Source organism: Podarcis muralis, chromosome 1, assembly GCF_964188315.1.
Source record: "Podarcis muralis chromosome 1, rPodMur119.hap1.1, whole genome shotgun sequence".
NCBI lineage: Eukaryota > Metazoa > Chordata > Lepidosauria > Squamata > Lacertidae > Podarcis > Podarcis muralis.
In genome coordinates this window covers 106756183-106779964 of record NC_135655.1, presented here as the reverse complement: position 1 = coordinate 106779964, position 23782 = coordinate 106756183, and the positions used below count along the sequence as shown (strand labels likewise).

At 41.4% G+C, this 23782-nt stretch overlaps 1 protein-coding gene across 2 annotated transcripts in view; it reads left to right on the top strand.

Moving 5' to 3' along the window:
* Window positions 1-74: 74 nt before the first annotated feature.
* The window catches only part of DPP4 (dipeptidyl peptidase 4), a 51192-nt gene continuing 27484 nt past the window's right edge, over window positions 75-23782 (top strand). Inside the window, exons 1-14 of one of the 2 annotated variants that reach the window (XM_028747098.2) lie at window positions 75-291; window positions 1348-1435; window positions 9704-9793; window positions 10291-10382; window positions 10500-10574; window positions 13036-13088; window positions 13272-13344; window positions 14425-14545; window positions 16317-16477; window positions 17430-17533; window positions 18260-18389; window positions 18548-18592; window positions 22549-22659; window positions 22748-22815. In XM_028747098.2, coding sequence (XP_028602931.2) covers window positions 286-291; window positions 1348-1435; window positions 9704-9793; window positions 10291-10382; window positions 10500-10574; window positions 13036-13088; window positions 13272-13344; window positions 14425-14545; window positions 16317-16477; window positions 17430-17533; window positions 18260-18389; window positions 18548-18592; window positions 22549-22659; window positions 22748-22815 — 1217 coding nt within the window. In that variant the 5' untranslated portion in view covers window positions 75-285. Of the gene's footprint in view, window positions 292-549; window positions 700-1347; window positions 1436-9703; window positions 9794-10290; window positions 10383-10499; window positions 10575-13035; window positions 13089-13271; window positions 13345-14424; window positions 14546-16316; window positions 16478-17429; window positions 17534-18259; window positions 18390-18547; window positions 18593-22548; window positions 22660-22747; window positions 22816-23782 lie in introns of those variants that run through there. The other variant, XM_028747089.2, reaches the window with a different exon arrangement.

Sequence of the window (23782 nt, the reverse complement as noted above, 5' to 3'; positions counted from 1 at the left end):
TCCCCGCCCCGCCCCGCCGCCGACTCCCTTGCCCAGCCGGGCTCCTCCCTCTGTCCCGTGCGCCTGGCTCCCCGTCCCGTCCCGAGCGTGTTTGTGTGTGACAGCCGGGAGGTTTTTGCTCCTCGCTTGGAAACCTCGCTAATATTTAACGGGGCGCCGCGGCCGCTGCTGCTGACGGAGAACTTCTGCATATCCGGGAGCAAAGTCTTGCGCGCTTGAGGCGAAACCCTGCACTTCTAGCGCTTCCTCAGCAGCTGCTGTTTCGCCCCTCGTCCAGCTCCCGCAATGAAGGTGGGTAGGAAGCGAGCCGTGTGGCCCTGGCGGCAAGTTCGGCCGCTTCTCTGGCGCGCGGGGAGACGGGAACGCGCCTCGCCTCGGCCGCCTGACTAGGCTGTTCGTGGGCGAAGGCGAAGGCGGCTCGGGCGCGCCCGGAGTTTGGAAGCTGCCTCAGCCTCTCGCTCCATTCCGGGCGCCTCGTGTATCTACGCGCGCGCGCTCGCGCACTCCCCCCCCCCCCCCACTCCCTGGAGAGAGATGCTGGCTGACAGACGTACGGCCCTCGTTTTTCTTCCTCGCCAATGAAAGCGCAAGGCTTCCCCTGGTCGCTCCTGGGGCTGGGCTGCGGGTGCGGATTCAAGAGCGGAGCTTCGGACGTGGCGGAAGTTGCTTGCCTTCCCATCTGGTCTGATGCCATTTCAGGCGCGTAAAACACAAATAACCCCGAAAGTCTGCAGAGAGGGACTGGGGGTGTTTATACTTCTGAAGTCAACACCAGGGGAAACTTTCTGAAAATAAGAGCTGTTGGGACAGAGGTTGGGTGGTCATCTGTCATGGATGCTTTAGCTGAGATCCCTGCATTGCAAGGACTAGAGATGTGTGGAGACCTGGGGGGGGGGGGGGGAGAGAATTTTTTGAATGGGGACAAGATATGCCCCCAAAACCCAAGTCAAAGAGCCACCACTAGTTACAGTAGGGAGGCAGTTCGAAAGCACACCAGTGCAAGTAGATAAATAGGTACTGCTTCGGCGGGAGGGTAAACGGCGTTTTCGTGCACTCTGGTTTCCATCACGGTGTTCCAATGCACCAGAAGCGGTTTAGTCATGCTGGCCACATTAATAAGTAATGGTAAATGTGAGCTGAAAAGCATTGCATCATATTCAGTGTGGTGCTAATGTGAATCAGCACAAAGATATTTCCTTTAAAAAGACACAACTCAATAAGAAGGCCCCATAAATGGTAGGCCAGTTGTGGGTTGGATTTGATGCATGGGCATCATTGTCTATGATTGCCATAGAAATATATGTGCACATTACATACTTCTTAACTTCCTTCTTTTTTTCTTCCCAGACCGTAGTGAAGTATCTGTTGGGATTTCTTGGTGTTGCAGTTCTCATCACTGCCATTGCTGTTCCTGTAGCTTTACTGACAAACCAAAGTAAGTTTGCAGTGTTAATTGTCTCTTGGTAGGTGATAGGAAGTGATTTGATCCTCCAAACGGCATGGGAAACCATGAGAGAGATCAGAATGTATGTCATTTGGCATCATATGAATGTATAACTTGAAAGTTAATAGCGCTGCTCATTAACATCTGGAGAGCATTTCTTCCGGCAGCCAACTAGGGCCAGATCTGTGTGTTTCAATGTAGATGCGACTTTTTAATGTATAAAGAAAGAGGATGCTTTTGATGGCCTCACCTGCAGCTTGCTTCCCTAAAATCCATGGCCCTGGGCTCTTCTCAACCTAAATCTGATCCTGCACTCAGTTAGGAGCACTTGGAAAGAGCAGCTATGGTGGAGAGGGAGGGGATAGGGTACAGACAACTCCCCATTTATCCGGGGGTTGCATTTCAAGGCACATGTGTATCAGTGGAAGCCATGTAAGCCCACTCCATTCCACCTCTGACCCACCCCCCACCCCTTCTAGTGCCAAAAGCGGCATGCACGTCAGTGGTTGTGTGTGTGCTGAGTGTGTGCAAATGGGGAGCTGCCTGTGCATTTTGCACCATGGTTATGAATGATGGAGGCAAGTGGCCTCCACTGGCGGAGGAAGAGGAGTGCGGGGGGAGCGCACCACCCCCGTAAGCGTGATCCCGGTGGGGTGCCATCAATGTTTTCCCCCCCCCCGCCTGTCCCCGGGACGCGTGCCAGCCTGCTCTCCGCCCCCGGGTGACGGAACATGAAGCTCCGCCACTGGTGGCATCCCATGAACTGATTTATTGTAGCCTAAATTTTCATATTCATTGCAAAAACTAGACTCTTCTGTATGATGCTGCATGTTCTCTCTTTATTTTGTGATAGTGGGCCATTCTTTTGGAAGCTATGCATTGAGATTACATTTGCAAAAAGTACAAAGTAAAAAAACAACAGCCTTCCTTACAAATGAAAATTTTATTACTTTCTTGACAGTAAACTTGCTGGAATGTATGGCTTTGTACATTTCTAGAATTTGTGGATCGAAGCAAGGTTGTAAAAAGGACTGAGACTATAGTTGGAGATAAATATTTTTTACGTTATAGAGATCAAACAGCAAATTATGTATGTGTATGCTTATAAAGAATGTTTAATTTCCTTTACCCTTTGTGCACATCATAATAAATATATTTTACAGTGCAGTGCTGAACATGGAGATGAAGGGCAGTTGCAATTTGTAGCTAATTTAAGGAAGTTTCTACTTTGTAGATTCAGAGGGAACGTTTATATAGATACATAATGTTTTACACACAGTAGCATTTGATGTTTTAAGAGCAATTACTTGATACATCTTTTAAACAATGTTTCCACATGAAAAAGTGAAGTGGAGCAAGACTATTACAGTATATGCTATGGTTTGCATAGTGGTCTTGGTGTGCAGACTACTAAACTTGTTCACATGGTTCCAGATGCTGGCTTTAGGTATTGGAATTCTGCAATTGCAGGAACATCAACATTTCTCCTGTAACCTTCGACAGTTTCCACATTTTGGAGAATGTCTATTTCAGTAAACTGGCTACAAATTTTATTACATATAATTTAAACAATTATTATTATTTTTTGGCAGCTAAAAATTATGACAGCTAATGAGTTGCTAGGAAGTTAATAGTGCTGTTAATTAACTCCTGGAAAGCATTCCTTCTGAAGGCCAAGCTGGTTGTGATTGTGCTAGATCCGGGTGGTCAAAATGAGCCCGCTTGCACCCCAATCCTGTAAGAATGTGGGTGAGTGGTCCCCTTTCTGATAGCAAAAGGCATGTGGCAGTATGGGAGTCCATCCTTTTTTGTAAGTCTGAATACTCAGATTTTTCCTTAACCATTCAGCTGAACAAGCACTCATTAAATGACTGGTACACTGACATATAGTTGTGTTTTCAGCTGTGAGCAAGCCTCCATTGATGTGAATGGGGAACCCTAGCTGCTTCACCTAGCTGCTTGCAGATCTCTAGGCAACAAGCACGGTGTGTTGCAGTGTGCTGAGAAGCTTTATAATATTCAGGGATGTTAAAAAACAATTTTTAAATGTAAATTGCACATATTTTGAAAAATAACAACAAATAATATCCACTGAAGAGCAAGCAGGAGACAAAACAAAATAAGAATGGGGGGGCGGGGATATTAGTGGGCAAGCCAGACCAATCCAGATAACTTGGAACACATTTCCTTTCCAACCCTTGAACATTGGTCCAATGTTCCTGATTAAAGGTTAAAAATGCAGTTGTAATCTCAAACACGCCTTAAGTAGGATCAAAGTCCAGTCTAATTATAGAGTCCTGTGTTTGGTACAGCTTTTCAGTTTAAACGTTTTACTCTGTTTTATAAGAAATTAAAGCACCAAGTACAAATGTTGCAAAGGAAATAAAACATTGTCTTGCTAAAAGAAATAATCCTCTAGAAAAACAGAGAGACACTTCCTCTAGGATAAATTTCAGACTTTACAGAGGGAGCTGTAGTCAATTGTGGCTTGAAGGCAAGTGCACTTAGAAGAATAAGATTTACTCTCCTGTAAGTATGAATAGGATTGTATCCTTAATCATGCAGAGTCGCAGTGGGCAACTTCCTTTGTGTGGATGCATACTTGGGGCTCACAGGGACCATCAGTAAGTTAATTTCTCAGGGCGCACAGTGACTGATTCCAGTGGCTTTTCTGCTGTTTCTCTGTGTCTCTTGAGTGCTAGTTGAGTTTGTTGCTGATTGTTTAATTTCTGCTGGATCTTATTATGTTAAACTATGATAAGTTTATCACATCCTGCAGCTGTGGTTTGCAGAAGTTTCAGGGTGGATATACTGCAGTGCTGGAGATGTGAAGGGCTTGTGGGGGTGGGGAATGAAATAATTGTGTGTGTACTGGGGAAGTTTTTCACACACACACCCCAGTTTGTCCCCCCCCCCCCCCCGGTCATCACTGCTCTAATAAGTGCATTCCCATAACTTTCTACTGAAATCCTGTAATGTTTTAAACCACAAATATTCCACTATAGTGCAAGAGTGCTTCTCCAGTCAGTAGTAATGCTGGGGAAGCATCACATGACAACTAATAAAGCAGAATTATGTGTGGATGCTCTAGTATAAACCCACCACTAACACACTGTTATCACATCAGTAACATGTTACAGGGGCCCTGCTACCAGACTTCATTGGGCATTCATTCTGCTTTGTTTGTGGGGAGGTTACACAATAAATAGCATTCATCCTGATTTGCTTACAGGTTTTGCTTATACATCCAGTATATTCCCATTATTCATTCATTCCACACTTCTCTGTGCATGTACACATCACTTTCTGAGAAGGATTGTGTCTGTTTCTTTTTTAAAGCGGAATCTGAAGGCAGCCCTGTATAGGGAAGTTTTTTAAGGTTTAAGGTTTTATTATGTGTAGATACATTTGTGTGCATTGGAAGCCCCCCAGAGTGGCTGGGGCAACCTAGTCAGATGGGCGGGATCTAAATAAAAAAAGGTTGTTGTTGTGCTCCTAGGGTGATGGAGTGCTGTAATCCACTTTAATTGTGCAAACCTTAATTTCCTGGTGTATGCTTGGATCTTTTCTTGAAAATGCTGTCAATCTGGAGATGTGCTAGGCTTTGGGAAGATTAAGGACAGTCTCATATGAAATGTGCTTCCTATTGAGGGAGGGTTCTGATTTAGTGCAAGGGGAAGTAAGTTTAAGTTCATGGCCATGGAGACATGTATGTGCAAGCCTCACACTATGTAAGGCATTGGTAATTATACCTTAATGCTGTTTTGTAGATTTACAGTACCATAACTGCATGTAAGATTGCATGAATACTTGAAAAAGTGAAACATACTGACGGAACATTAAGACTGTAATCCTTGGCCCACTTACCTGGTAATTAGGCCCATTGAAATAACTTCAGAGTAGATGTGCATAGGTTTTAACTATAAAAGACTCCAAATTGTATACTGATGTCAGTAATATGCCGCCCATCTGACCAGGTTACCCCAGCCGCTCTAGATGGCTCCCAGCAAAATATTAACACAATAAAACATCAAACATTAACAATTATATGTTCAGATATTGCTATTTTGTTAACAATTTGTTATTTGTCCTTTAATTGGTGTGCAGTTGCTGTTAGAAGACTTAGATGGTGCAGAGATACCTGGTGTTATATAATAATGTAACATGTTGTTACGTTAAATTGAGATAACACTCTATCTACCTCACTATGGCAACCGTGACTTGTGGTGGCTAACCAGAATTTCAGTTGCATCCTTTCCTAGCTCATCTACCTGAGATTCCTTACCTGACATTTGCAAAACCTGAACCTGGGAGCTTCTGTGTGCATATATTATGGAGCCTCACTGTGTGTGCCTCGCTCCCATATACAAAGTGCTGCTATATCAAGTCAGAAAAGTTTAGCTTTGCAGCTACCAACTCCAGCTGATGGCACCTCCACAAGGCAGGGACCTTATGATAAAGCTCCACAAGGCAGGGGCCTTATGATAAAGCTATCATAAAAGGAACCTGAAATATGTTTTGGGAGTCACACTTCTGTGTTCACAGACAGTAGAGATAATACATTTCAGATGCTACTTGCTAGCCAGTTCTTGGTGCTCTGCTCAGATCAGCCTTCCTGTTTTCTGACTGTGCAGTGAATTGTTGACACGGCATTGAAAAAAATGGAAGAAAGCTATGAGTGCCAAATATGTACATTATGTAGAGTAGAACATTTGCATCTTACAGTGCTTTAATGCTGTGTTTTGAGTATGCAGTTTTGTGTGAGGCATCTCCTACACCACTTCTCCTTATTTTTGGTATCAGTTCCTCACACAAATGTTCTTAATTTCCTGCAAAATGGGTGGGGCGGAAGAATGAAAAATGAGAGAGAAATAGTAATCAGCTGAATGCTAATACAAATTAGGCAATCAAAGACATAGTACAGAGGCGCTCTGGTGCTCTCTTTCGCCCCTTAAACATCAGGTTTTTGAGGTCACTGTCCTGAACAGACTTGCTTAGGAATAAGTTTGCTTGTCAGTGAAATTTCTTTACCATGAGGTCCCAGGCTGGGTTACAAACAATAAAACAGTTATAGCCACCAAACAAGGAAACTAACAACAGTTAAAAACTCTTCCATAATTAAAAAAAAACAGCTTAAATAGTTCCAATTCAGATGCAAACTGGAATAAGCTACATTAAACTGAGTAGACATTCGGATAATTGGGCAAATGCAACAACAGACAGAGTTCTTGCACCTTTAATAGTTGAATAGAAGAGGAAATTTCAGTTTGCAGCTACTGAAATCTTCTCTTCTATACAAATGTTAAAGGTGCAAGAAGCCTGGCCATTTGCACAAGACTACTCTATTTTCTTTGCTTTACAGATTTTATTTACTTTACAGATCAGTGTCACAGATAAAATCCAGGAATCAATATCTCAGATAAAATTCAGAACTCAGGTATGCAATATGTGCATAAGCAGACTGGACTTCCCATAGTTCAAACCATGCTCATGGTGGCATACACACATGCAGAGCAAGCGAGCAAGAACTATGTACGTTTGTGGTAGCCTGAAAAATATCAGCACAGAAACTAAACATAGCACCAGGCAACAAAACAAAATGGCATAAGCTAAACTGTAAAAAGACAAACCTCAATCTGGATGAAATGCCAACTTAAATATAAGATGCTAATCTTATATTTGCATCCCAGTTGAGTAGGAATATCACTGCAGCTCATGATGTATTGATTAAATTTAAGATGCCTTGTATTGTTTACCTGGTACTGTAAGATCATTAAAAACTTAAAAGCTTGGTTGGCACTAGTTGTAGGCAGTGAAGAGCTGCTACCTGTTTATTCAAGTTGGAATTGGTGTTCTGATTTTCAGGTAAGCACATGTGGAACATTCTTGTTTGGTTTTGGTAAGCGTGTGAGTTGCTCGTTCTCTTGAGGGTGCTATCTACTATCAGAAAAGCTCAGGTAGGGATAGTGGTAGACTAAGAGAATGTGCTTGCTGCTTCGAGAAGAGCCATGGAGGGTCCTGATTGCTGGGTGATCTGGCCACACAGTGTTGCCACAACATAAGATGATGCATTCTGTATGGGATGTATGCTTTCCTTTTCTCATGACCTACACAAGGAGAAAACTGAATATTTCTAGGCAACCCTTCTTTTTCTTTTGCTATAATAATATCTGATGTAGGATGCTGCACTGCAAAGGTAGTTCTTTGTAATTCTTTCTGCTACTCCACACCTGGGGTAATATTATCTGCCCAATACCTAGTGGTACTTGTGTGATAGTGTGTGCTGTATTAGAGACAAGGGGCAAAAAGCTGGTCATTGCAGCCTCCCACTTTTAGCAGTTTAACTCTGTAAGCACAGCAGCTCATTTGTTTTACAGGTTGCAGAATGCAAGATCCTGAATAAGAATTGCCTGCTGTTTAACTCATTGTACACTTTAATTTAAAATGCTGCTAGCATGATTTATGTTGCATTTATCTAGTCCAGCTTTTTGTTTACCATTTGTCAGGAAACTACTTCTAAAATATTGCTGGTTATGAGAAGGAATAAACACATGCAGTAAGATGTAGCTTTAGTACAGGTTGCATATATCTTCTCTTTGCACCATTCATCCTTACTTAGCATGTAAATATTATGGTTATTGTAACATACTGCTTTATGGCAGTAATATGCTTGATATATTTCTTATACCTAATTGTTCACCCTTTTCAAAAAGACCTTATATATTAAAATAAAGGACAATGCACTACATGTTGTTGTTTAGTCGTTTAGTCGTGTCCGACTCTTTGTGACCCCATGGACCAGAGCACGCCAGGCACCTCTGTCCTCCACTACCTCCCGCAGTTTGGTCAAACTCCTGCTGGTAACCTCGAAAACACTATCCAACCATCTCGTCCTCTGTCGCCCCCTTCTCCTTGTGCCCTCCATCTTTCCCAGCATCAGTGTCTTCTCCAGGGAGTCTTCTCTTCTCATGAGGTGGCCAAAGTACTGGAGCCTCAGCTTCACGATCTGTCCTTCCAGTGAGCACTCAGGTCTGATTTCCTTAAGAATGGATGCATTTGATCTTCTTGCCATCCATGGGACTCTCAAGAGTCTCCTCCAGCACCATAATTCAAAAGCATCAATTCTTCGGCGATCAGCCTTCTTTATGGTCCAGCTCTCACTTCCATACATCACTACTGGGAAAACCATGGCACTACATACTAAAGCTCAATCAGCTTTCTTTCTCTCTCTTTTTGCAAGTTGTTTGTTATGCATTTGAACACCTCTTAAGATATTGTAACCAAATTTTTCAGGATGGTTCCTTAGATCAGGGAGCAACTGTGCTTCCTCTTCTGCCCAGTACTTGGCTACAGCTAGAGGCTACTTTGAATCAGTATGGTGGACTGAACCTTTCAAATCTGCATTGACTTTAACCAAATGATACATGATGGTTCTTGAGATCAATGAGCAGGTTTTTGTCTGTGCTTGGAAACAACTGGACACCATTTGGAATCGAAATAGCAGACTGAACTTTTTCAAAACTGCACTGATTTTTTTTTGGATTTTTATTTATTTATTTTGTTTCTTGGAATTCCCAAGCAGCACTGAGTACAAGACTCTAGCCCTCTATAATTAGCAGAGAGTGCCCAGCTCTGCTTGGGAATTAGTAGGAGAAAAAAGTAACTTGAATAATTTTTGAGTTTGGAGACTGAAGCTTTCAAAACTAATTTCTTGGTTTCTTAGAGTTCTTAAGCAACACCATATATGATGTTGCTTGTTTTGAAACATCTCATTACTAGCATTACTCATTTGCTCATATTAAGTATAAAGTTTAATGGGAGCAGAATTTATATGAAAAATGGGTATAAACAGATTTGCATGTTTTTCTGCTGCACTATACTTTTGTCCTTATCCTAGTCCAAAGTAGTTATAACCTTTAGTACTTCAAAATAGTGCTGTGCAACTCATCACATTTTTGCCTTTCTATCTAGAAATGTTAGGTGATTTTACTATTCTTGGAATAATTAATGAAGGAGAGGGAAGTTGAACCTATAAATTTTTCTTTGACTTTTTCAATAAGGCTTCTTTTTTGGTGGGGTTCAATCATGAGAGACCATAGTGATGGTACAAACCCCAAATCTCATATCATCGTTGCAAGCATGATTGTAATCAAGGCATTTTATTTGCAAATGGTATATTCTGGATTAGGCTATAAATGGATTTGCTTTTGATGATGACATCCAACACAAGCAATCTTGCCTTTTTCCTTTTATTGACAGGTTCTCCTGACACCCGCAGGACATTTACTCTACAAGATTATTTAAGTGGTGATTTTCAATACAAATCTTTCAACTTACAATGGGTTTCAGGTAATGGGCATGCATTTCTTGTCTGCATTAGGGCTACTAATGATACGTGATACAAAGAAAAAAAGTTGTTTGCAAAATATGTGCAAAGAAAGAGAACGGGTACTGGGGCATCTTTTTAATTTCTGAATACATTAACTATGTATTCAGATACAATGTTATTATTTATGATAATAATACTTTTCATGTTTATACTGCCTTTACTCCAACAGGAGCCTAGTGTAGAGGACATCACAAAAATACTAACCTTGAGATTCAATAATTAAAAATATATAGAATCTAAAATAGAATTAAAACCAATGCTAGCTGATGACATTCCAATAAACATTCATGTATTAAATGCTTGGGCAAACAGGTAGTGTCTTTAAGTTAAGTTGAAGCAGCCTGGCGGAACAAACACACTTCCCCAGGAAACAGGAAGTAGGCATGGAGAGCTTGGTGCCCCATGAGTACTACTCATCGCTGAGTCTTACTGAATGGCTTCCTACATTTTCCCTTAGGAAATCAGTATCTCCACACGGCAGAAAACAACCTTTTACTCTTCAATGCTGATGATGGAACAGAATCTGAAATATTGTCAAATGCCACCTTAGTAAGTTTTTATGAATACCACATACTTCTCCCGTCAAAACAGCTACAGTTTGAGCATTTTTCTTTTATATATTCATATATGTTTCTTTCTATTAGTGCCTTTTTCTTTTGTCAACAGACCCATTACAATAGTTCAGAGATCATATTGTCCCCTGACCGAAAATTTGCTCTTCTGCGATACAGTTATGAGAAGGTACCAGTGACAGCCTACTTTCTCTTTTGTTTCATCTCTTTCATATTAGTAGAAAAGTTCCAGGTTTTGTACAATATTGATTCACTTGGGCCTTTTGATATATCAGGACTGGGGAAATGTTTTTAACACCAACATGCTTTGGCCAGTTACTTTGCATTGCACACATCCTGCAGCGTAGTCCAGTGTTGGATATTTGTTTTTATTTTGGGGGGAAATGCAGTTGGGAGGGATGTTTATTGTAGTAGCAACAAGAGGGTGACTAATTGCTTTCTCGTTCATTGGAAAAATAGGGAGATTCTTTGGGGTGGGCTGTTGCTGCTGGCATAAACAATTAAATGAATATATTTACTTCAAAAATACAAATCAATTTTGCTAAAAAGGGCGGGGGACAGTTGCTGATAATACAGCTGCAGCTATAAAGAAGTATAAATAATCATTAAGCGCAACAAGCACGGGCAACTAAACGTTAGTTGCTAAAAAGCTTATTGTCTCTTTTGACCCACACCTCTAGACAGCTACCCGTATGCTTGATTTTGCACTGAATGTCACACTGCCATTTTAAGATAAGCATATTACCCGCAATAACACCAAGGTCCCATGCCTATCTCTCCAGCTCCATGATAGGCAGGGGGTAGGGACTCATTCCTGTCAAGCTCATCTTCATAGTCTAGTAGCGTAAGGGGGTGGGGAACTACCAGCACAAGTCTTTAAATTGTACAGTCGTACCTTGGAAGTCAAATGGAATCCATTCCAGAAGTCTGTTCAACTTCCAAAGCATTCGACTTCCAAAGTGCAGTTTCTGATTGGCTGCAGGAAGCTCCTGTAGCCAATCGGAAGCCACAGAAGCCCCGTTGGACATTCGGCTTTGGAAGAACATTCAAAAACCAGAAGAGTCACTTCCAGGTTTCAGTCGTTTGGGAACCAAAATGTTCAAGAACTAGGCTGCTTGAAAACCAAGGTATGACTGTACTCACAGAAGCAGTGACCAAAAATGTAAAGCTGCAGGGTATATGAATAGGCAGATTTGGCAGTGGTGGAATAACCTAACACAATATAAAAGTAGACAGTACGGAGCACTAAATATTGCAATTTTCTTTTGTACAAAAATAGTTACAAGACCTTTCTCATCGAATAATTTGCTGTGGAGTAAACTAAAGGGATGCAGGTGGCGCTGTGGGTTAAACCACAGAGCCTAGGGCTTGCTGATCAGAAGGTCGGCGGTTTGAATCCCTGCAACAGGGTGACCGCCTGTTGCTTGGTCCCTGCTTCTGCCAACCTAGCAGTTCGAAAGTGCAAGTAGATAAATAGGTACCACTCTGGCGGGAAGGTAAAGGGTGTTTCTGTGCACTGCTCTGGTTTACTAGAGGCGGCTTAGTCATGCTGGCCACATGACCCAAAAGCCGTACACTGGCTCCCTCGGCCAATAAAGCGAGATGAGTGCCGCAATCCCAGAGTTGTCTGTGACTGGACCTACTGGTCAGGGGTCCCTTTACCTTTAAACTAATGGGAAACAATATGACTGCTGCAGATGATGGGGTTGTGATGCAATCATGTCATATAATACAGGTAGATTTTATTATTTAAAGTAAAAAAAATCAAATTGGTTTAAATGGGAGGTTTCCTGCATGAGGAACTGCAAATGTTCTTTCATTTCAAGTTTTCTATTTAGTGCTCTGGGAAGATCCACACCACACATTTAAAGCACATCCAATGCCTGCTTAAAACATCTGACTTCTCCCAACGAATCCTGGGTACTATGATTTCTCCCTCTCCATCCCCACTCCACTTTTAAGCTACAGCTTCCAGCACCCTTAAGAAACTATAGTTCCTGAGATTCATTGGAAGTCACGTGTTTTAAAGGGATGGTGCAGATCAGTCTTAGGACCTCTCTCGGTTTTGTGTGGGTTGGCCATGCTCAAGCACATAGTCCCATGGCTGTGAAGCCATTGGTGCTAGAGTGCTCTGACCACCCTATGAAAGCTTTGGGTTGTGTGGGCAAATACACTTCCAATCCTTAGATGAGAAACCTGTTCCAGCTTGAGAGCCACATTCCGGTGGTGCGAAGGGCCAGAGGCATAGGCAAGCAGAGAAATGAATGTAAAATGTTGTATTTGTATAGTAGGCTAGTTTCAACACACACTCATGCATCCCTCCACCCTCCAGCCAGACAAGCAAGAGTTCAAGAGCTCATCAAAGACAGGCAGACCATAGCACAAGGGGTGCAAAGCAGGGCTGGTGATAGGGTGTTGCCCTCGGGCAAGGCCTGGTCAGTGTTATGAGGGCCAGATAACCATGCCTGGAGGTCTGCATGCAGCCCCTGCCAGAGACTTTGGTTTTAAGATTATATTAAATAAAATGTAGATAAGAAGAACATGATTAGGAAAAGGATTTTGAACGCCAGCTTGGTGTGCCTTCCAGCTTGTCTTGGTGTTTTCCTTATGTGCAAACATTTCTCTTGCAGGTGTGGAGGCACTCATACAATGCGTCATACTACATCTATGATGTGTCTGCTGGGTCAGTACTACTACTACTACAACTGTGTTATTAAACTGCTATTGTTACCCTGCAAAGGGTTTTTTAGTTCATGCCAGGCTAGCCAGACTATAAGAGTATTAGTCTTAGTAATATTATTAGTATTAGTATTATGGTTGCTTTTTTCCCTTTTCTTTTACCCTTTGTGTTTTTCTTTTCTTGTAGTACCTTAGTACAGGTCAACCCAATTCCCGAGGAGATCCAGTACGTATCCTGGGCACCTGTTGGTCACAAACTGGTTAGTGAAACACTTGTAGCCAAACCCATACCATAAAAGTTAAGTGGCAAAATTCCCATTGATTTTATTTAAAGGCTCAGGATTGCACCCAAGGGCCTTTGCATATTGGCAGTAAGGTTTTAATTATTTCAGGTCCACATGTTTCTTTAAAAATTAATTAATTAAAAAGGGTGCACATATCTATATTCTGTACATTAGTTACTTTTCTGAGAATGTTGTACCTTCTCTGCTGGATCTTGTCCTTGACAGCAGATTTTACAGATTAAGAGCATTTCCATGATTTTTACTTCCTTTATATAGCATTCTTTTCCATTTCAGGTTTTGAAGAGTTAAGGTTTTTTGGGGGGAGGGGAAAGAAAAGGACAGGGTGGGAGGGGGAGGTTAAGCCAGGGGAGAAGGAAACGACATGGTCATTGGTCAGTAACCATTGTAGGCCACACTAGCTTCATTCAGATATGCCTAAATTATACCAAAGTCAACAATGTTCATAAGTGTGATAGTAGTTTTCGTATTGTCACCATGTAGCCTAGACTATCAATTAGTTAAGCAGATGGCAGATTTGCATTTGAGCTGCATTCAGTTCCCTTGAATCATAACAGCTTAAGAGGAGCCTCTGGATCAGGCCAAAGGCCCGTTTTGTCCAGTATCCTGTTCTCATAGTGGCCAACCAGGTGTGCCTTTGAAAAGCCCCAAAGCAGGACAATAACACTCTCCCCAGTTGTGAGTCCCAGCAACTGGAATTTGTAAACATACAGCCTCTGACATTGTCCAGTAGCCACTGGCATCCTTATCCTCCGTGAAATTATCTAATCTTTATAAAAATGATTCAGGCACCTCCTTCTCTGAAAATGGAACTAATGGTGCTCATTAAACTGTTCAGCGGGGGAGAGTGTGGTTTGACCCTAAATGGCAGCTTATAAATATTTTTAATAAATCATTAGATGGTGGGTGGAAAAAAACCAATCAGTGTGTCTACAAATGTGTCAAATGAAAGGGAAAAGAAGTCATTCGGTTGATATAAAGTGAAGAGCTATGCAGCTAGCGTGGTGATTTTTTAAAAATGTTTTTGTTTAATGGCAGGCTTATGTTTGGCATAACAACATTTATGTGAAAACAGCACCAGATGCCCTCGCTGTGCAGATCACTAAAAATGGAGAAGAAAACAAAATTTTTAATGGAATACCAGACTGGGTTTATGAAGGTAATTGCCATATTACAACCTAAATGCAGAATTTATAAGAGGCAGTGACTGTATCCAGATGCAACCATGGTTGTCTATAATGAGAATAAGCTGCTGTGACCCTCAACCTCGTGTTCTCCCCACTCATCCTCACACAAGTGGAGGAGATCAGAAGCTTTAAAAAAAATTGTGGCAACGCATAGCATGCAGTAAAATAATCCCAGTCATGCTTTGGGGTCCTGGTTTGATTGCAAACTATAGTTTGCTACATTTCAGCGAAAGAGCAAACAATGGTTTGCCTGAGATTAGAAATGGAAACTTCTAATCTGCTTGCACATGTCTGTACTGCTTATCAGGAGGGGAATGGGGTGATTCAGCAGTGAGATCAGGACTGCACAGGTGCACCAAGAGAGCCCAATCACACAGCTGTGAATTTGCTACCCACTTCACCTTGCCCCCACTTCTCCAAATAAGTGGCAGTTCTGCTGCTGCTGCTGCAAAAAGACTACTGCTGTGCTGCTGAGCAGGAAGGGAGAGAAGGAAGGACACTGTTGTGATCCTCCACACCATTGTTCGAAGTGTTATTTGAAATGAATCTTGCATGATCTACTGACATCCAGTGGTTCCGATGCATTCACCACATTTCATGTACATGGGTATTCCTCACTCACTACTGCCAGTAGTGATTTGGCACTCATGATTAGTCCCTTCAAGAAGCATCTTTAATATACTAGCCCTTGTAATGCACCTTGTGTTTGTATTTCACACACACGGGCGGGGCGGGGGGATAAGATAAAACAGTGCAAGCATTATCTTTGTTCCTATCCATCCTTTGGAGGTAGAAAATACTCAGTGAAAATCTGTTGTGCCCCCCACTTTTTTGGTATTGGCAAATTCTGTTCCAAACGAATGTTGAGTTTAATTGCAAATTACATTCTAAACATTTTGGGCAATCTTTACTCAGGCCTAAACTACAGATGTGGCTCTGTTTTTAAATACCTGTTAATTCTGTTCCATGATGCCTTTTTTGTTTTGCTGGCTTCTGAGATAAATATGACTGCGAAAGAAAAGTGTTGGTGGTAGAGGGACTACGGAGAAGTCACAGGTGGAAAAGAGAGTTGAACACTTTCTCCTGCACATCCCTTTAACTTTTTTAATAGAGCCATATATGTGATCCCATCTAATCCCAGGGGTCTTGCATTTTTACTCTGCTGTTCATCTGAAAAGACTCCCAAGGCAAATTGCACGTGATCAATGCACAAAAAATGGTCCCTTCTTGCAGGATTACAATCTAAAAGACATAAAAGTGAAGAAGAAGAAAAAAGCAAACTCGGGCACTACTTCTTAAAGGTTAAATACGATATATTGATAATGTCTGGTATTTCCCTTACATTTTAAAAATGTTTGGCTTGTAACTGGCACTAGAACTGTCTTCTTCTCATTTGACTGTGCCTTATTAGGAAGGATGCATGTGGAAATGTTACAGACTAGGAAAGAAACAATTGTCTTTGGTAAACTGTTTGGATTTTCAGTGTCAGAATAAATGATGATTTTGAGTGCTAGCATTTACGTTAATTATTGAAGCCAGATTTTTATAACACATTTATTTCTATAAAAAGGCATTTCTGAGGCTTTGGTTATTGTGTTGGTCGCAAGACAGGGCAAGGCATCTGAATGTTAGCAGCTACAGTTCCATCTGAAATTATATACAAATTAATAAGAACAATGTTTCAGAGGCAGAAGCCAACTCAGCTACTATTGCTTCAAAAGAACACATTTGCATCTCTTTCAGAGGAAATGTTTGGCACCCATTCTGCTCTGTGGTGGTCTCCAAATGGCAGCTTTTTAGCATATGCAGAGATTAACGATACTGGAGTTCCTGTTATTGAGTATTCATTTTATTCAGAAGATACACTGCAATATCCAAAGACCATTAAAATCCCGTATCCTAAGGTCTGTGTTATTTATTAAACATAGTTGTTGAGCATTTTGATTAAGAGAATACTCACATTTAATCAGTTGCTGCTAACGAAAATATTGTCTGTCTCTCCTCAACAGCTTGCTGTGATTACTGCGACTTAAGTCAATAGCATCTGGCAGCATTGAAGTATTTTATTATCACTAGGGAAACAGGAAATAAGTGCAATTTAAGACTTTGGAATTTAAGTTTCTGAAATGGCTTGTCTTGGGGCAGAGTAGGAATGTGATAAGAGCAGCTCTTCATTGGCTGTTAGGTCTGTTACCTTCGGAAAATGCATTTGAATGGTCTTTAGAAAAGAGGGAGAGAGCTTCCTTTCTCCTCCTCAGGATTCTGGGTCACTCATCTTTTGCATTTAAAATAATTGGGGATATTGGAGATCTCTGTATTAACATGAAACTGGGCTTAGATCATCATATTGTCCTATTTACTACTCGGGATTGCATTCCTGAATGTGTTTGGCAATAAGTAGCTGGAGGCTCTTTTCTTTTTCAGTAAAATTGACTGTTATAGGGCATAAGCTACATGTTAGCTTGAATTGCATGTGTGGTTCCAATGATAATAGCATCCCCACAAGCCCCACAGAGCTGTTATTTCTCTCAAGAGAAAAAACTCAGAATAAATAAATGAATAAATAAAAAATGTCTGAGGTAATATTTCCATGCCTCTTTTTTTGGAATGGAACAAAACTTTAATGTTTTCTAAGATCAGAAGGAGATAAGAGAGACACATTCACCTGTAGTAACCTCAGAATTCTGTAAATCCGTAAGTTACCTGGCATATTTCTGAATACCATGCTATTCTGAATTCTAACATTTAAATGTTCAGCTGAAGAATAATTATTTTTAAGCTTACTGTGCTTTAATAAACAAGCATTGCTGTTATGTACAGATGTCATCATGATATAAAATGTATTAATTCTTTCAGGCAGGTGCGAAGAATCCAACCATAAGGCTATTTGTTGTGAATACCCAGTCTCTTCCACAGATCAGTTCCGATGAAATTGTTGCGCCGAGTAGCATATCATCTGGGTGAGTCCAAATTATGTAACAAGCCTTACGTTTGAAGCTGCTATAACAGTTTCCTTTTGTTGAGCAACAATATATAATAAAGCAGAACAGAGCACTGATTAAAGACAGCAATGTAAATATAGTAAAAACTATTTCTGGCAGAAGTTTGATATGTAAAAGTTGTCTTTTCAACATTTTTATAGTTCCATGTTATTTGTTAATATTATAGCAAGCTATTATTCTGTCGCAAGAGGTTTCCTATAAATAGTGATTTGCTATTGCTATAAGTGGAATTTCAGCTTATCTATTTCAACAAGCTGGAGTAAATCTGCACACAATTTTTCAATGGCTCTGTTTCGTGAAACACTTAAGCTGGCATTTAAATGTGCAAGAAGGAAAGTATAACCCTTTTTAGCATCCTCTTTTGAATTGTGAGAATGTCAACAATCCTTGTTCAATGTTTTTAAACGTTCAGCCTAAGACTAGGAGATACTGTTTTAAGAGTTGCAGCCCAATGTCAAGGGTCCATTGGCAATTAGAACTTCATTGCTGCTTCATCAGGAGGGGCGGGGAAGCAGGGATAACATAGTCAGAGCATTAGCAGAAATCCAGATGAAATGTAGCCAGTATTGCAATTGTGATAGAGCTTTAATGCTCAGATAAATACAAATGGTAGCTATGAGTTTTTAGAATTCAATCTTGTGTACGTATATCAATAGATGCCTAGCACCATTTTATCCTTTCTAGGGATCACTACCTGAGTGTTGTAACATGGGTGACCAATGAGAGACTCTGTCTGCAGTGGCTCAAAAGAATTCAAAATTTTTCAGTTCTTGGAATCTGTGACTACACAAGTGGAGCATGGCAATGTCCACAGGTATGAAAGGGTAGGTTGGGGGTCAACTTTCCGAAAGAAGCCATTGGGAAAAGAAAATCCTGTAACTATTTACATTAGAGTAAGGGAGGGGCAAGAAGGGTATTGCTTGATAGGCACCTGTTATAATGGTGGATATCTCCTTTCTCTTCCCCTTTCAGGACAAACAGCGTAACTTCGAGAGTAAAACTGGCTGGGTTGGCAGAGTAAGTACTATATTTCTGGGAGCCAAACTACATGCTACACTGCAGCCATGTGCAACGATATCTCCATGGGTCCTTTTCCATTGCAAAGCATAGTTAAGAAGGTGCTTTTTGCAATGAGGCAAAGGGAAAAGGGAAACTTTCCCCAGCTTTTTTGTCCCCTGGTGGAGTCTCAAGGCCCATATTTGTACCTTAAACATGGGTCCATAACACTAGTGGAGCTAATAGCAAATGAGAACATAGATGTTCCAGATGGAAGGACAACTTTGTCTGCTGCTGCTTCATGACATGCAGTTTAATTATCAATTACACATTACATCTAAAAGAAGACTGGTCCATTCCACCTCCGCCCCCCAGGTGGAACACTAAATATTCTTTCCAAGTTTCTTCAAGATTTTCATTTTTTAAAAGTCCTTCTTAAAGGTTTATGATTTGCATTGGTCTACAAGGACTTTAGGGACGTGGGTGGCGCTGTGGGTTAAACCACAGAGCTTAGGACTTGCTGATCAGAAGGTCGGAGGTTCGAATTCCCTGCGATGGGGTGAGCTCCCGTTACTCGGTCCCTGCTCCTGCCAACCTAGCAGTTCGAAAGCACGTCAAAGTGCAAGTAGATAAATAGGCAGGAAGGTAAACGGTGTTTCTGTGCGCTGCTCTGGTTCGCCAGAAGCACCTTAGTCATGCTGGCCACATGACTCAGAAGCTGTATGCCGGTTCCCTCGGCCAATAAAGTGAGATGAGCGCTGCAACCCCAGAGTTGGTCACGACTGGACCTAATGGTCAGGGGTCCCTTTACCTTTACAAGGACTGGAAGGTGTAGCTTAGAAGTAGGAAACGGAAGCTTTCCCATGCATATTTACAATTTTTAAATTCCTCTCGTCCCCTCCCCCCTGGCAAAAAAAAGAGCTTTCAAGAAACAAAGTGAGGAAGGAGACAGCAGGGATAAAAAAAAATCTACCCTACAAAGATGGGAGATAATCCCACCTGCTGTCAAACTTGATCAGGGAGACCTTACAGCTAACACATTTTGCTTCTACATCGTAAAGTATCAGTAAGTAAAGTGATGAGCAGACTGCATATGTGGCGAACAGTTATGCAAAAGGAAGGTGGAAAAAAACGAGCGTGAGTGCAATATAAACTAGAAAGGAGGGAGGATAATTGATTCCCCCCCCCCCCATTGTTGGATAATGCACTCCAACTGACAGAATTTCATCAGCATAGCACAGCTACATTTCACTATGATATTTCAAAGGTTGCTTTAATGTCACAGGGGTGGGCAACTGTTTCTAGCTGGCAGAGCCGTCAACCTTTGCAAGCCATTTCAAAATCAATGCACACTGGTAAAGGCAGAGCACTCAGCAGGCACCAGCTGACCAGTGGCACGTGCAAAGTTGCAACAGGGCTTTGCAGGTGCAGCCTATTGGCTAATTAGCAAGCCTTGCTTTCATTCATTCATTTAAAAAACCTTCAGTTATACAGATTCTCCACCAATGGCTTTGCATAATACCTTTGAATGTACAGCTATGGATAACAACAAGATTTATTACAGGAATGTTGTGGAGGCTGCTTAGAAATAATGGGAAACCTTGGACAGCTACGCCAATGAATATTTTCCTTAGAGCAAATAAGGGGAACTTCCAGATGTTGCTGGACTTGATCGGCTCCAGCCGGTAAAGTCAATAATTGGGGATGGTGGAAGCTGTCATATGACAGCATCTGATTGGCTGCAGGTTCTGCATCCCTGCCTTAGAGCAATGGATCCAGGTTGCCAGACATGTTATTGAATGCCACTTGCTGCTGTATGGATCTGCTTTTGGAGCCTAGAAATGCAGCTGCCAACATTCTTTGGAATGTACATAACTTGCTTCTTAGGAGGACTATACCGAATGGTGGTGCTGCATTCGGTTTGTTCAAGTCACGGCACTTTATTTTCACTGATCCCGCCTACCTTGTGGACTTCTCTTTACCATATCCTGCTCTTGAGCATGAGCTTGTTCCTCAGCAGCAATTTTTTAGAGGGGAGGTGAGAAAATGCTGGCTTAAGCAGCTTACTAGCAGAGATCAGTAAAAACTTGGTTCCCTGACTTGCAAGAATTAAAGTTATTCCTACTGAGATAAAGGCACACTGGATGCAACCTGGAGTGATTTTGGATAATAAAATACGTTAGCAAAGGGAAAGTTGTGTTTGCATTGATTTATGAATAGGGTCTTTTTGCTTTCATATTGAAAACAGGATGTTTTGCCATAGGAAAGATCTAGTCGTTTTATTGAACTAGCAATGAAACTTGCTGATGTTACTACTTTTAATATTTCATCTATTTGCATTCATTCCTTTTTGTCACAGCATATTATAGACTAATATTTTGTCAATTTTAGCAGTGTGTGTGGACATAAATATTAGGTGCCAATTGTGTAATACAGTTAAATAAGCTCTCTGGTAGATGGGAGTGCACTGAAGTAATTCCTCTATTGATCACTTGTTTACCATAACTAAAGCAATTATCTCTAGTAGTTTTTGATAAATGATTCCTTATTAAATAATTTGTGCACACATGAACAATGCTATAGCCAGCAGACACTTTGGGAGCATTAAAATAAATAGAAGTCATAAACAGAAGTATAATTTGCCTGTTCAAGTCAATGCAAGACAGTAATATTTATTTGCAATTACTCCCCTGCCAGGACAGCCTCCTTCATCTCGAACACAGCATTTCAATAAGATGATAAATCTAATTGCATAGGGCTCATTATGAAATATCTAGGGATAATATTGCTGCCAGAATAGGTCTTGTTTGAGAGGGTGAAGCCAGATTATAAATCATAACTCACTTAAAATTTTAGCCATGATATATAAAGCCGTTTTTCTTCTGTTGACTCTTTAAGACACTAGCTATATTATCCCCCTTGAAGAATAAAAACAGATTATTCCATCATGAACTGCAAAAACGTTGCAGCGTTTGCATTTTCCAGAAATCCTTGATCACTAGTCAATGAATAATAATAATAATAATTAATAATACTTTTATTATTTATACCCCACCCATCTGGCTGGGTTTTCCCAGCCACTCTGGGATGCTCCTAGGTAAAGGTAAAGGTACCCCTGCCCGTACGGGCCAGTCTTGACAGACTCTAGGGTTGTGCGCTCATCTCACTCTAGAGGCCGGGAGCCAGCTCTGTCCGCAGACACTTCCGGGTCACGTGGCCAGTGTGACAAAGCTGCTCTGGCGAGCCAGCACAGCACACACGGAAACGCCGTTTACCTTCCTGCTAGTAAGCGGTCCCTATTTATCTGCATGCACCTGGGGGTGCTTTCGAACTGCTAGGTTGGCAGGCACTGGGACCGAGCAGCGGGAGCGCACCCCGCCACGGGGATTCGAACCACCGACCATGCGATCGAGGCTCCCAACCGACCATGCGAGGCTCCCAACAGAACACTAAAAACAGAATAAAACTTCAAACATTAAAAACTTTCCTAAACAGGGCTGCCTTCAGATGTATTCTGAACATCGGCTAGTTGTTTATTTCCTTGACATCTGATAGGAGGGCATTCCACAGGGCAGGCGCCAATACCAAGAAGGCCCTCTGCCTGATTCCCTGTAACCTCACTTCTCGCAGTGAGGGAACCACTAGAAGGCCCTTGGAGCTGGACCTCAGCTGAACGATGGGGGTGGAGACGCTCCTTCAGGTATACTGGGCCGAGGCTGTTTAGGGCTTTAAAGGTCAGCACCAACACTTAATTGTGTTCAGAAACGTACTGGGAGCCAATGTAGGTCTTTAATGAAGCTGAATATTTAAAGGATTCCCAAAGCTTATATTACTGATTGAATGTATTGCTCCCATTTTTTTTAAAAAAAGGAAAAGTGTCCCAAAGCAACTTACAAAATGATATAAACATTAAAGCCATTTTTTTTTAAAAAAACAACCTTGTTTATTTACAAATTTTTTGTTGTTGGTTTCCCCAGTTTCAACCTTCTGAGCCTTACTTTGCGCCTGACGGTGATAGCTACTACAAAATCATCAGTAACACAGATGGCTATAAGCACATCCACCACATTGGTATCAATAGCACAGGGGTAAGTAACAGATATATAAATAAATCACTGTGGATTTAGGTTCTTGTATCATGTAATTCCATTTTTATCTACCCTTTTTATATGTTAGGAAATGAAGCCCATTACATCTGGAAATTGGGAAGTAATCAGCATAGCTGCTTTAACGAATAACTTCATGTGAGTATTCATCAAACTTAGTTTTAAGTTTAGTGGAGAAAGGGAGGGTAATGTTTAAAAAAGCCTGTTTTCTAAGAATGCTGTTTTCTGCCTGTTACACAGTTGTATAGATCCTCAAACTATTTAGCTGATTATCATCAATAAAAAGTTTGTGAAAGTTTATTCAAAGGCAGCCAAGGAGTCAAGTTCGCTTTGTTGCATCTTCAAATACTTTGTAAAGGGTTCCCATTCATCTTTAAAGTCACAGTTATCCTTGTCCCATAGCTTATATGTCAATTTTGCCAGTTCTGTATAGTCCATCAATTTAGCCTGTACCATCCAAACTAATTCTGCACGCCCCAAGTCTTCCCATTTGGATTAGCAGGAGCCATCTTGGAAACCAACTCAGGTGCCTAGCAGATTATGTCTGTCAGATAGGCTGAGCGTGGATGTCCCTTGATTTTTTTTGTGTCATTTCTAAGCCCTCCAGCCAGATGTAGCTAAAGTGAGGGACTTGTTAAATTGCAATTGACTTAAGCACATTGATTTCAGTGAGGTTTAAGTACCACTAACCTTTATTGAATTTGGAACTTTTGTGTTGAATCAAGTTCATCTAAGCTTAGTATTATGCTGCATAGTGGATCACTGAATGTTACGGAGACCCAATGCTTAACATAGCATTTCTCTCTCTTTTGGAAGTGCCCTATTGGCTCACAGACTCCTTTCTCCATCCACTATTCTTCCTATGCAAAATTGTCCGCCCACCCCAGCTTCCATTTTTTTTTAATTTTTTTTTAGCATTCATTACCATTCAACTAGGGACGCGGGTGGCGCTGTGGGTAAAAGCCTCAGCGCCTAGGGCTTGCCGATCGAAAGGTCGGCGGTTCGAATCCCCGCGGCAGTGTGCGCTCCTGTTGCTCGGTCCCAGCGCCTGCCAACCTAGCAGTTCGAAAGCACCCCCAGGTGCAAGTAGATAAATAGGGACCGC